At 44.6% G+C, this 14904-nt stretch overlaps 1 protein-coding gene across 3 annotated transcripts in view; it reads right to left on the bottom strand.

The window, feature by feature from the left end:
- The window catches only part of PDLIM3 (PDZ and LIM domain 3), a 36297-nt gene extending 23369 nt beyond the window's left edge, over nt 1-12928 (bottom strand). The window contains exon 1 of one of the 3 annotated variants that reach the window (XM_077302225.1): nt 12524-12928. In XM_077302225.1, coding sequence (XP_077158340.1) covers nt 12524-12616 — 93 coding nt within the window. In that variant the 5' untranslated portion in view covers nt 12617-12928. The remainder of the gene's footprint in view (nt 1-12523) is intronic. The other 2 variants (XM_077302227.1, XM_077302226.1) reach the window with 2 other exon arrangements.
- Between the last annotated feature and the right edge of the window lie 1976 nt (nt 12929-14904).

Raw genomic sequence — 14904 nt, 5'->3', positions numbered from 1 at the left:
TCTCCAGGCAACAGAGATCAATTCCCCTGGAGAAAATGGCTGCTTTGGAAGGTGGACACCAGATACTCCATTGAAGTCCCTCCCCAAATACAACCACTCCTAGCTCCACCCCCAAAGTCTCAAAGTGTTTCCCAACCCAAGGCTGTGGGCAACCCTACTCCAACAGTTCACCTGATCTCTCTGCCATTGCTCCAGAGGGCAGTGTAGAGAAATGGGGGGTAGGGGGAAGAGAATTGTTGTGGCAAAGGTGCAATGTCACTTCCAGTGCATACCTAGAGTGATGTCACTATGTTGGCGTGATGGTCTAGGATCTCCCCCCCCCACCACCACAAAAAAACCCTCATATTGGATAGGATCTGAGAGTATCATGCTCATACAGTGATGTCACTTATGTGTTTGTACTGGAAGGAAAATTGGGCCATTGCCACAACATGATTCCCCTTGTCTTTTCATTTCTAGCCAATGGTACACCAAGGCTAAGATATATACTCCTGAAACAGCCCTTCAGACAGAGGATGTGGAGAAAGGAAGGAGCAAAATGTAGCTCACAGTATGAGAAGCTTTGCTTTAAGATGTTCCTTAATCTCACAGACTTTCACTTAAGCTTCTACACAAATAAATGTGCTAGCTAGCTCCAGCTTTACAGGATGTATATGAATGACTCGTTGACAGGTTTAAAATCAAGGAATTAGGAAGCAGACTTCTCTCTTCTCAAATAGACTGTGTAGATTGACTACCTCTATTGGAATTAATGGTGAAGCCTGCGGACTTCTAAATGTGCATCAGAGTTTTTGTACCTACAGTAGATTGCTGGATTAGGATTATAAAGTACAAACTAAATTATGTTGCTTTCAACAGGAGATATTTCCATGCAATACTCAGGATTGCGGCAAAAATGGGTTTAAATCCAGCTTTCTGGCTTTAAATGATCCATGAAACCTGTTGCTAGGCATTTAAGTATTATGTTCTAAATCTGTTTCGTGCTTGCTAATATTTTAGAAGACTCTTGAGCCTAAATCACATTCTATTCTACAGCTTGAAATCATTTGCGTGTAGAAACAGAAAGAATTATGTGAATGCAATCCACAGTGCAAAATATAGACCTTGTTTTGGTCAAGATATTTTTTGTTGAGGAGGGTTAAAAAGAATTAGGCTAACCTTCAAGGGGGCTTAAGGCATTTGTTCCTCATACATTTTAATGGGCTGTGTTAGGCGCTTCTGTCCCATGGTATGAATGTACAGAATCCCAAATGCTTGCAGCTACAGCCAGCATGTTTGTTAGCATAACATCTGTACAGATGCCTAACTCCACATCATGACCCTTTGAGGTTTTCTTTCCAAATACCCACCAAGGCAGACTCTGCTTAGCTTCGGAGATCTGGCTAATATGTGGAGAAACTGACAGACTGGCTGCAAAGATGTCTTTAATTCTGGTTAATGCATAATGCCAAAATGTGGACCATTTAAAAGACACGTTTTCACAGCTTTCCTCAGTGGCTGTACTACAATATAAACATGCTGTGGTTGCCAACAGAAAATATCAAATAAATACTGTAAAAATAAACAAAAGAGTTTATTTTACTTACTTGCGTAATAATGAAATGTACATGCAGCCTCAAAGATGGTTTGCCAAATGTCTCTAGACAACGTCTCTTCTTAAATAAAAACATTATACAGAGCCCGATTTAGTGAAATGAAAGACATTTTTCTTCAAACTTCTTTGTAGCCAGTCTGTTTTTCTGCTTGTTTGCCAATTACAACAACTGACCAAGAACTTTCTCCAGAACTTCTGAGAGCTGACAAGATCAGCTGTGCCTGGGCTATCCAGGACCCATTCTGCACATGTTGGATAATGTACTTTCAATGTATTTGGATGGGAGGCCTCCAAAAGTCATGATGTGGAGGTAGGCAACAGCCAACCAAGTCTAAATGTTTCTCACCTGGATGCTAGACCATCCTACAATCATAGGATCTCCGGGCCTCATGACAAGGAAGGGTTGGCTTTACCACCATGCTGTCTTTTGTGTAGTTTTTTGGAATGTTTTAATAGGGTCTCAATGGGATTTTATTGATGTGGGGTTTCATGTTGTAACCCACCACGAACCAGTGTGCCAAGAGTGGTGGGTAAGAAATTCAATAAATAACAACAATAATAATATGTACCATAGCTGTGGAGTCAATTTATTTTCTCCAGCACATGGCTTAATAATGAGGAATAATGAGGAATTTTGAGGGCACTGTCTTCATCAGGGTTATCACAGTAATGCCCCTTTTATTTTTTGCACAAGCTTATATTGATATTGTGGTGTAATTATAGTTCAAGTAAGTTCGCTGACCTCCAAGCTTTTATTTATTTATATTTAAGTAAGTCTCTGTCCTTCTCCCTTGCAGATATAAAGAAAAAGCACATCTCTGCAAAGGAAGAGGATAGAGACTTTCTATTTTAAATGAAAGCTGGGAATTTTGAGAAGCTGCTTATCTATCATTATAATGCTATACCTATATATATAGTAACATTTTAGCACTTTAAAAATTAAAAATGAGATCACATTTTAAGGGAGAAGGAGTAAATTCCAGGAATTACCATCACCGAAGGATTCAACTATTGCATTGTCCTGGGGCACATTTATAGTATTGCTACACATGCACTAAAATAGCGATCCCCAACCTGTGGGCTGCAGACCCTTCGACTAATTGGAGGTGGGCCCCGAAGGACGCCTTCTCCCCCCACCGGCCCTTTACTTCATCCCCCGGCCCTTTACAACACACTTCGGGTGTCATTGTCTCCCATCACTCAGATGGGACTATCTCGTTGCAGAGAAACAAGCTCAGGGTTCCCATTGATTTGTCATTGTCCTTATGTTCATTGTTGTGGCGTGTCTGTATTTTATTTTGAAGGGATGTTTAAACATTACCATAGTGACCAGAGAGCGTTAGGGCAGTAGTTGAGAGTAGAGGAGTAAACTACCCCCCCCCACCAGGCCTCAGTAAAAGGCGTTGAGTGGTCCCCAGTGATAAAAAGGTTGGGACCACTGCACTAAAACATCTTTAAAAGGTGGACAATCATGAAGGTGGCATATATAATGGGGAGTGGGGATGAACCAATCCAAAACTGGTATGAAAGGGAAACTACGGCTCACAATAATATAGCAATGATAGTCCATTTGGCTAAATGCAGTTTTTCAGGAAACGGCAGATACTATGCATGAGATCCAACTTGGTGTAGTGGTTAAGAGCACCAACTTAATCTGGCACGCCAGGTTTGATTCTCCACTCCCCCACATGCTGCCAGCTGGGTGACCTTGGGCTCGTCACAACACTGATAAAGCTGTTCTGACCAAGCAGCAGTGTGAGGACTCTCTTAGCCTCACTTACCTTACAGGGTGTCTGTTGTGGGGAGAGGAAGGGAAGACAATTGTAAGCTGCTTTGAGGGTAGAGAAAAGTGGCATATAAGAACCAACTCTTCTTCATTAATAATCTTCTTACTTTTTATTTCTGGTAGGCGTGGTCTACCATCAGTAGCCACATGAGAAGTGGTTGGTTAAAATTGGTAAGAAGGGCAGGCTACAATCCCTTCCTTTTACGTTAGCTTTCCATATGAAGAGTCTTTCCAGTAGGGAATTGCAATCTGGAAATGGCTGATCCATCCTAAACAATCATGCGAGTGACAATTTGTCAACTCTTAATGGATGTATATGGTTTAAAAAGTGTTATATGTTTAGGTAGTCAAATACATGTTCTGAATCCCAAAATGTTAAAAGTTATCCCTTGAAATATTCTCTTCCTGACAATGTTTTCCCTTGCTACAATGCGTTTAATTTACTCATCAGTTGCCCATTTTGGTAAATCCTACTTGGCAGAGTGGTTTTAATTATTGCTATTGAATTGTTTTGCTTATTGCCCTGATACTTAATGTGTTTTGACTGATCCTTGATCTGCTCGTCTCACATTAGCTGCATTCATTTCCATACCTTTCAGCACAGAAGCCTGCTGAAGACTGACTCACCGCAGAATCAACTTCTATACTTAGCACATCCTGCTTATCAGCCCTGCTATTTCACATTTACTTGAAACCCTCCTGAGGGTTGTCTTACTGTGTTTGGTTTGGGTCGTCACGGATCGCTTTTTTGATATGACATCAGTTCTGTAGATAGGCCTCTAGTGACTCCTGTCTTCCCTTGTAAAGGTTTCACGCCGTTAAGTATGCTCATCAATCAGTTACAGCCTATTTAAAGCTGTAGGTTTAGCTTCAAAAGTATTTCTTTTTTAATTTTACAGTTACTTGGAATCATCATGCTGTCCTGCAAAAGCTAGACCAGCATTTCACTATGGTTTAAAGGCTGTGGATCTTGGGATTTCTGAATTACTAACATGACACCCCCACCTCCACCCCAGAAACTATAGCCTTAACCTGAGGACAATGGCTCAATATTTTATGGATTGTGGCTCAGTGGCAGACCATCTGTTTTGAGCTCAGAGGGTCCCAGGGTCAGTTCCCATAATCTCCATTTAAAAGCTAGCAGGTGATAGGAAAGATTCTTGAGAGAGTTACTGTTGCTCAGAATACACAATATTGACATAGACAGACCATGATCTGAACCAGTAAAAGACAGTTTCAAATTTCAAGTAAAACCCCATAACTCCTCATTAAAAGTCTACCAAGATAGAATATTTCGAACTATTCAATTATGCTTTGTAACAGATGTCGTCCTAATCCACTGAACAGATCTTTCCCTACTTCAAAAAAAGAAAGAAAAAGGGTCTATTTCTCATATACAAAGGGAAAGTACAGATAAAGGTGCCTTTTATTAGACTAAATGGAATAGCCAGATTGCTTAATTTTAATACAGTGAACTTTTATAGGAACAGTGTCTGCCTTTTAATGTATTATTTATTTATAGCAGAAAAGCCAATTGCAAAAACAAACAAACAAACGAGCACAAACTCCCCCCCCCTACATGTGGGCCGGCTCCGTGGAGGCCTTGCAAGGCTGAGCTGGGGCTGGGAGGAGCACCAGTGGGGCGTTCCCACCTCCTCCCTGGCTCTGCTGAGGCCTTGCAAGATCAAAAGGGGCTGCTTGGGGCTGAGAGGGGAGTGCTGCTAGGGTGTTTTTTCCTCCCCCCACAGTGCAAAGGCCAGGGCTTGTCCCCCCCCTCCACTTGACAGCTGGCTGCCCACCATGTGCAGGTGGCAGCAAAGTCTCACAGCCCAGCATCCTCCTCCCTCCCAGGCCATCCTCCCTGCCTCCCTGTGGTGACCGAGCCTCTCCTGCAGCACCAAGGGCAGGGCTTGCTCCCCCTCCCTCCCAGCTGCTGCTCAGACTCATGGCAGGAAGCAATGCCTTGCATCGTGGAGCTCCTGCCCTGTGGTGGCAAGGCCAGGGCTGCCCCCCTCCCTCCCAGGCCCCAGTCACTGGCTGGGCAACTGCCCTCTTCCTTGACCATGGTCCCAGCCCCCCCTCCCAGCTTGCACTGGCTGGCTTACCTGTCACTGTCAGCCCAGGAGTGCAGGCTGGCACTTCTTCCACATGGAAGACGTTGGAGGGGGATGTGGCCAGAGGTGGGACAGCCTGAGTCCCAACTCCTCCTGCCCCCTTTGTCCAGCTTTATTTATGTTACATATATGATTCAGAACTGCTCTTTAGGTTGGACTGCTAGATAAGGTCAATATAAAATGAAATCCATTCTTAAGCTATAATTGATATCCATTTAGTCCATGTCAGACCTACAGGTTTTACTGTGAGATTCAAGTGGGTAGCTGTGTTGGCCTGAAGCAGCAGACGAAATTTAGAGCCCAGTGGCACTTTTAAGATGAACAAAGTTTTATTCAAGGTATGAGCTTTCGTGTGCATGCACACTTCCTCTGATACAATACAATACATGATAAAATCCATGCTATTCTATTTGAGGAAGTGTGCGTGCACACAAAAGCTCATACCTTGAATAAAACTTTGTTTGTCTTAAAAGTGCCACTGGACTCTAAATAGATTTTACTGTGGTGATTCTGAAATGTACATGCTTCTGAAATTCACGGCCTTCAATTTACACTCTTAGTTGCATATTCATAGTTCTAAAACGTTAGAAATGGGCAAAATGTGGTTCAGTTAATGGATCATAGTGAATCAATATGTTGGTTCATGGTTCAGCTAACTGAATCAGTTTGTATAGGCTTGTGACTCCTGCTTTCTGCCCCGTCAATTTTTTTCAGGAAGCATAAAACGACAATTTTAATGGTTCCAAGCCATTTAATCTTCTGCTTTCTGCTTCCCAGCAAAAGAGGCAGCCAGCAGAAAACAGGGGGTTCAATGGCTGCTTTTCACAAACTGACATGAGCTGCCTTAAAATTCATGGCAGCCACAAAACAGCCAAAATTCATAATGAACTTTAGTTCATGCGCTGGTTCATGTGCATCCCTGAACAACTTAGAACAACTTTTATTGTTTTCAAACTCTGTAATCCCCTACAAGGCTCAAAAAGAAAGGCAGAGTCTAAATGAAGCAAAGAAATAAACAGCGGCAAGGGCTGCCAACTCTGGGGGCCATTTCGCACGGCTTCAAAATAGCACAATGGTTGCTAATTGGAAACGCTACTAATTTGCCATAACCCACGACGTCGTAGACAATCTGCAACAATCCTGAAACCAACTCGCAAAAAGCGCTTCGTTGTAGCGCTTTCAGGGGAATCCAGAAAAGTGGATTCACCCTCCGGATAGCGATACACTCCTGCAACCAATCTGCAACAATAGCGCTAAAGACCTGTGCGTTACCATTGTTGCGGGTTCTTCAAAGTCCCTCCTCCTGAGCCTGTCCTCCAAACTTCCGGCGAAGCGATCGCCATTTTTTTTTCTCCGAGCGAGCGGGGATAAACGCACCAGCGAGCCTCTTTCTGTTTAGAGGCTTCCCTGGCTTCAGTCCTTCACCTTTAGTCACTAAGCACAAACCACATAAAAGCCCGTTTGCTGAAATAAAGTCCCTTTATTTTTTACACATTAATTCAGCCGAAAATCGGGCCCGTGAGAGGGGGGGGGATTTTTTTTTTATCACTCGAGGCAGTGTGCCAACGATCATACAATCAAACGACAGCTCACATTAGGCAGCTGGATGGGTCTCTCCGTTGCCACGAATCTACCTAGATTCGTTGCTATGGGTCTGTTTTTTTTTTTTTTAAACCTTTCTTAAAGGGAAAGGGGCTGTTTGGGAGCATGCTAACGGCTGCCCATTGGCTGCTTGACGGCCAGGGGCGGGACGAGCTTGGCAATAGCGCTTCCTTTCTAGCGATTTCTGCCGAGACCGGAAGCCTGTGGGAAACGCTAAAAAACGCAACTGATTCCACTACAAAGGCAGGTATGCATAACGACGAATTCCACTATTTTAAATGGCGATTTTTCATTCCGCAAACAATTTGCAACAAAGATCCCCGTGCGAAAAGGCCCTGGGTTTGGAAATACCTGGAGCTTTAAGGGTGGAGCCTGGGAATGTGACGTTTAGGGAGGGACTTAATACCATGCAGACCACACTCCAAGGTAGTTATTTCCTCCAGAACTGGAATAAATATTTTAAATAGATAACTATTAAATAAGTCTAGGGATTGGTTGTAATTTAGGGAGATCTCCAGCCACTACAAAGACATTGGAAACCCTGTCTATGGCTCAAATTATAAAGACTTCATTGGATGAACTTACACATCTTTACATACTTTAGGATTGGGTTCACATTGCCGGAGAGTCATTTTACAGTTCTCAAGTGTTATTATACATAAACAAGAAAAAAAGATCCAAATTGGGGTTATACAGAAAACCAGATGTTCAGATCAAAGAGATCTATCTCCAAGAAACAAGATACTGATCTGAAACACTTGCCTTTTTAGGTAAACATGGATTGCAATATTAGGCACTTCAGGTCTCAGAACACTCTTAATGATACTTGTCATGCAGCTACTACAGCTATTCGTCCAAGAGCAACTCAATAGCCAAACAATTTACTTCTTGGTAATTTACTATACATGCAATTCATCTTTTGTTGATAGAACTTCAAACTCCACTGAGCTTTCTATAAACAAATGCAGAGTAGAAGCCAGACGTTGCTAAAATACCTTTCTTTAGAGATAATGGAAACTTTTCTTCTTATAATTCCATAAAAGGCAGCACGAGTCCCAAAACATCGCTATCTTTTCTGTTCTATTTGTTTTCTTTTCCTTCATGTCTAGGTCTCAGATGCCATACACATGTGTCAAGCCTGTCTAAACACATACCTTAGCATTTTACAAAAGGTTTAACTGCTCAGACTGATGAGGTGAAATAAACTGCCGGATATTTGTCCATTTTTTTTAAAGACGCAAGCAGCACAACCCTATTCAGTTAGGGTAGCCTAAATCAATTGAAATCAGGGTCTGAAGCTGGAATAATTCTGCACAGAATTGCTACAGCAGATGGCCAAAGATAATGCAGGCACGTATTTGAAATACTACATAGTCCTTCAGCTCTTTGCTATGAATTCCTGTATGGTTATTTGAATTGAAGATGATAATGAATTAAACCTTTGTAGTGTTTCTAATTCTGCAGGCTAATTATTTCACAATATCCTAAGAAACTAAAACAGTTTAAATCAGAAAACCAGCAAAAAGTGCCTATATCTATATGGGACAGAATCTAGCTAAAGTTTTTTTTTAAAAAAAGAAGAACCATTTTTATAACCCCCTTTCACAACCCGAAGGACCCTCTTCCCACAACAGACACCCTGTAAGCTAGGTGGGGTTGAGAGAGCTCTGACTGAACTGTTCTGAGAGAACAGATGTAGCAGGACTGTGACTAGCCCAATGTCATCCAGCTGGCTGAATCTGTAGGAGTGGGGAATTAAACCCAGCTCTGCAGACTAGAAGTCACCACTCTTAACCACTACACCACGCAGGCTCTCATTGCTTCCAGTGAGAGATAGATAAGCAGATCAAGTTTCTTCTGTTTAAGCCTATGGGACTGACTGGAACTTTCTCATTTATATTTATACTAGGAGAAAGCCTGCTGCAGGCTGAAATGCAGTGGGCGCTAGTGGGGTGGTGGTTGGGGGGGGAGGACTGGTGCCCCCCAGCCACCTCCCCCTCGCAAGGCAGGGGGGGAGCACAGGTTGGCCTCAGGGCTGGCAGGCCTCGGGCTGGCTGCCACCACCTGCTCTATTACCTGTAGTGTGGTGCCTCCCCCCCACCATACCGGGGCTCCTTGCAGGGCTCTCCATCGCCGCCATGTGCTCTGCATGGCTGCCATCACAGCCTCATGTGCAGCCTCTGCACCGCCGCTGGCCTCCCTCAATCCTCCACCCTCCACCACCACTGCCCCCTCCCCGGTGGCTCAGCAGCTGTCTCCTCCTGGCCACCACCACCTGGGTGGAGTAGTGGGGCACTGCAGAGGTGTCGGCCATGGCAGCCAGGCTCGTCTGCAGTCAGGCTGCCGGAGAGGTGAGCAGCCGCCTAAGGAGGGCGGTCACTGTAGGGGCTGGCCACACCCTGATTTGGCTGGATTCTAGTCTGGACAGTCTCAGCAGGCCGGACACGTTCCACCCACCCACCGGAGCATTTAACAAATATATAGAGGCAACATGGATAAGGATATACAGCCCTCTAGATGACAGTAAATAACTATGCATTTAGAAATGGTGGAGAAAGAACATGTTATAGAGTTTGTAACTACTAAGCACTAACAAAAAAGTTACGGCATGTTAATTAAAAACTGCCATTAACTGCTAATAGGGGGGGGGAGAGGAGAAATGGGAAAATAGCAGACAAAGCAAATTATTGATGCCTAGAAATGTCTATTAATATAAAGTTAAGCTTTGTTACTTTGCTGTTATAAAAATACAGGGAAGTGTGGGAATGTGAACTTGAAATCAGATCTCACTGATTTTGCTGACAGGTTCAATAGTCCATCTCCCTTCACACACTCTGTTGAGATAAACACACATAACTATATTAATTGAATCTTCTCAGGATGAGTTTGAGTGGTCTGAGTCATAGCCTACTGAGTGTGCATACACTTCTAGAGAACATTATGCACAGACATTTCTGGTCTTGAAATAGCTTCTTTGACTTGTGGCCAACAAAGAATAGTTCCGAATTTTTTGGTCTCTCAGTCAGCCTCATAAATATGCGTGTTCAGCTGCTCCCAGATGAACTTAAGCCAACTGACATGAGGGTGTGCACACACCCAAACCAGGTGCCCACACCTGATCTTTCAAATGCCCCTTCTTAGAAGAAATTACACAGTGATCACCCTTACCTGTAACTCCTTCCTTAGGTTCATTAGTAAAGTATTAATTTATAATTTAAAGAGTAACATGTAGAGTTCAAGAAAGAATCATTGCTAACATGCCTCTTTTCACAAGAGTAATAACTAGTAAACTATATCTCAGGTGAGCTGTTGTATGACCAAATCCTTGCGAAAGTGTGGAAGTTCGGGAGGAAAAGAGAAACAGAGGCCACAGTGGGAAAGCAGCAAGGGAGAAGAATACCGATTAAGCACTTCCTGCCTCTCTATTTGTTCATGTAGTTCAGTTTTGCAACAACAACAAAAAAACAATCAGGATTCTAATAAAACTGTCAACATGCAGTGGGTAAGATTGTACACGGTTCTGTAAATGTGGTATATCTATGACAGAATAAATATGATGTGGGAAGGCACACAACTGAGTTTAATGTCAAAGTTATTTCCACAAACACATTTACAGAATCCTAACCCAGTGCATTGTTAAAATAATATATTGTTACCTCCTCCCCCCTCCCTGTGAGCAGATGTTAACCAAATAACCTACTCCTACTCTTGCTTACTATTTACAAGTATAATTCCCACCAGTTTCAACAATATTTACTTAAGTGTGTTTAGGATTTCAGCCCCTACTCATCTACCGGGAGGTCATGTAATTGACCATAGTATGGCTTTCATCTGTGCAGAGTTGCATAGCCTTGGACAGCATGTGGTTTTGCTTATTCTTATTTTGTTTTTCTCTGAGGACCTCAAGGTAGCTAATACAGTTTCCCCTTCCTTCCTTGTACCTTCAGGGCAACACTGTGAGGTCGCTTAGGCCAAGAGAGAAGACTGGCCCAAGGCTATTCGGCAAGTTTGCAATGAGCAGGACTTTGAACCAGGGTCTCCTCAACAACCTTTGTGCCTTTTTAAAAGCAGCATTCACAGGCTGTTGAAGGGGGGCTACACATGGTACACGGAGATGTGTAATAGTGTCCCCCCCTCCATCAAAGCCATGGGGAGAGGGTTTAAAGCAGTGATGGAAGGAGGGGCACTTGGTTCTTTCTTTACCCAATGTATCCCCCACTCCAAGTGGCCCAGTCAAACAGATTTGCAGCCTAGGTTCAAACTGCGCCTCTGCAAAGGAAAGCCAGCGTCGGAAACCACACAGCAGGGGTAGTCCTTCAGTGGCTCTATGACACGCCCACTGTGGCTCTTCTGAGGTGCTTATAAGCACCTTTCCCTTCCTCTCCCCACAACAGACATGCTGTGAAGACATTTGGTGTAGTGATTAAGAGCAGCGGCCTTCAATCTGGAGAACTTGGTTTGATTCCTTGCTCCTCCACACGCAACCAGCTAACTGACCTTGGGCTATTCACAGTCCTGTTAAGGCTGTTTTCACATAACAGTTCTGGCAGAACTCTGTCAGCCTCACCTACCTCACAGGGAGTTGGTTGCAGGGAGACAATGGGAAGGCAGTTGTAAGCTGCTTTAAGTCTACTTAAAGGGTATAAAAAGCAGAGTATAAAAACCAGCTATGCTTCTTCTTCGAGATGGGGTTGAGAGAGTTCTAAGAGAACTGCTCTGAAAGAACAGCCCTCAGAAAACTGTGATAAGCCCAAGGTCACCCAGCTGGCTGAATGTGGCAGATGAGTGGGCAATCAAGCTCAATTCTCCGGATTAGAGTCTACCGCCCTTAGGGAGGGGGGGGGGTCTTGTCATGGGCAGCTGGTTCCCACCCTGAAGCAGCTGCCTCTGGAGGAAGAGGTATCTGAAAGAGACCCTGAGGTCTTGGCATCATGCTAGGAATGGAAATCAGTGTGTCTCCTTTGGTTGCTGACAATTGCAAGAGTGGTTCTCCACAAGATCTACTGCCAGGAAGAACCAGGAAGAAAGTTGCAATGATATTAGGCTGAAATGGAAAACTGGCAGGTGACCCCCCCCCCCAAAAAAAAGGCAATGCTACCTGCATTAGTAAATCAACAGCCACCCCACCTACTATACAATTAAGGTCCAATGTGTCCTGCCTTAACAGTTCTTATTCTGGAGTAAGTGGGGGGGGGGGGGGGAGAAACACATGAGACAGTCAAGCTACTATATTAAAGTACACTAACACTTGATGCCCCTGAGCAAACGCCTAAGAATAAAATAAAACGAGGGTGATGATGATAAACAACCAACTGCAACCCCCCCTTTAAATCACGTCCTGCCCTGTCCTTATTTATTGATCTCCTGACCCAGGCCAAACCGCCACGCCACAGCGGACGTCACATACAAAATAGCAGAGGGACCTACCCTGGAGATGATTAATGGCTGGTTAAAATCTATGCCGCCCGCCAGGCGGAAGCCCCAGGGGGCCGGTCCCGGGAGGACAACGTTCTGGGGCATTTGTGCAGCAACTGCCCGCCGGCTGCCTCGAGTCAGTCTCTTCTGCCTCCCCTCTCTGCAGCTCTGTGGCGAGCGCCGGATTCACGGCTGTGGCAGCGCGAACTGTGCAGAGGCTTCCTGCTGGCCCAGCAGCCCGGGAAACGCTGCTTTTTCTGCTCGCGACCGCCGGGGTCTCCCCCTTTTATGGCTCTGCTCCTGCGTGGCGTCATCGGTTTCTGGCTGCCTCCGGCCTGAGGGGAAGTTCCAACTTTGGTCAAGGAAAACCTGAAGTGTCCCTGGGCTCCCTGAAGTGTCCCTGGGCTCTGGCTCCCCCGTTTCCCAGGAGTCTCCTCCGGCGGCTCTCCCCGCGGGCTTCGGATTACAGCCTCCTCTCTTTCTCTTAAAGCAGCCGGACTCTGCTGACCAGGGGCCCTCTCTGATCTACTGTGCTTAGGAAGATGCTGCTCAAAGTTTGCAAACGAGCCAGCTTTTTGCATCCAGTAATTAAACTAATACTGTCATGTTTCCCCCCTCCACCAGCTAAAGTTTCTTTCACCTTTCATCCCAAGAACTCAGGATGGCAAGCAGGCACTAAAGCAGAGGAAATCAAACTGCGGCCCTTCAGATGTCCATGGACTACAATTCCCATGAGCCCCTGTTAGCGAATGCTGGACATCTGGAGGACCACAGGTTGACTACCCCTGCACTAGAGAGTAGGACCAGGACCGTGAAGTTCAGAGGTGGCTCTGGTTGATGTTTTTTCAGCCTGTTTTGTTTATGGCTGCTCTGAAGATCAAATGATGTGTTCAGGTGCCCTGTCTTGGTCTCTTTGGAGGAGAGTTGGAAAAGAAATGTCATTTAAAAGGTAGATAGGTTCCACTGAGGAAGAGGGTCCCAAACCAACCAGTGAGCTGCATGAGAGGGAATTCGAATTTTGCTTTCCCATATGTACTCTCCACTATGAAGTCTCAACACAATTTGCTCAAAGCTGTGTTTTGTGCAAAATGTCCACTTCTCTGTTAATGAAGAATGAAAGTGTTGGTCAATGTTACTAAGGAAGCAAGTGACTTTTTAAAAAAGGACCAGCTGATGCTGTAGACAAGAGAACTGGACCATGCTAATGCGGGAGAGTAACTAGAGTGTTGGACCGGTATGACATGTTCACATCCCTAGTCCCTAGTCAGTTATAAACTTGCTGGGCAATCTTGAACCAGCTATTATCCATCAGACTAACCACCTCACAGGGCTGTTGTGAGGGGAGAAGGGTGTGTGTGTGAGGATACTGTGTACTTAGACTAAATTGCTGATAACATAAGATAAACAATGCAATCCTAAAATCAATTCAGTGGAAGTAAGCCACATTGAATAGACCTATGTAGGATTCTGAGTACCCTGGCTTTCATAATGTACACATGTACGCAAAGGTTTAGTTTGTCTGAAGAGTTAATTTTCCTCCAGTTGGCTTTGCTCTTGAGCACACCTTTGCCATGTGAACACCTGCTTAATAACTGACAGTTTTCTGGAAAAGTTCAGAATGGGACAGATTTTTATTTTGCACGTTACAAAATCTTTTGAGCACAAGAATACAAAACTTTTTTGGGAGGGGCAGGGGGGCAATCTCCTATGACCAACCTACTGACAAGAAGTGAAATGGTTCGGTCCAGGGTGAAGCAGCAAGCAGGATGGCTCTCTTGCCGTTCAGTCGCTGAGGCTGGGCTTCCCTACTCCGATACTTTACAGTGGGTCCTGTTTGGGTTGTGATATTTTCCTTTCATTGGAGAAATGGCTTAACACTTCGGTCATTGTTGCTATGGGGAAATGTCCATGTTTATTGGCTCTTAACAAACAGTGGCAGCTGAACGTCAAATATGGTGGCAAGTTTTCAGGGAACAGATCAGGTGTAAGCCAGCAGGTTGGCAGCCACTGGCTCTAGTTAGTCATACTGAGGCTTTTGAGTGAGTTGACATATCCTGTTATCATTCAGCTTTCTGTAAGTAAGATGCAAGAGTTTCTTCTCACAAACTGGAATTGTGCAGTTCGCTAATCCTTGTAGACTCAGAGTATATCTGTGCTGGGGCACTGCAGACCCCTTTTCTCTCCTCTTTTCCCTAGTGGCGAGTTTCTTCTCACAAACTGGAATTGTGCAGTTCGCTAATCCTTGTAGACTCAGAGTATATCTGTGCTGGGGCACTGCAGACCCCTTTTCTCTCCTCTTTTCCCTAGTGGCTTTTTTTGCCCCCTTGTTCCTTCCTCTACTGCTTTCTGTGAGCGTTGTCCAGACAAGATCGAGGAATTGTTGGTCAGGGGGC

Source organism: Paroedura picta, chromosome 10 (assembly GCF_049243985.1).
Source record: "Paroedura picta isolate Pp20150507F chromosome 10, Ppicta_v3.0, whole genome shotgun sequence".
NCBI lineage: Eukaryota > Metazoa > Chordata > Lepidosauria > Squamata > Gekkonidae > Paroedura > Paroedura picta.
This window is presented reverse-complemented; position numbering and strand designations above follow the sequence as displayed.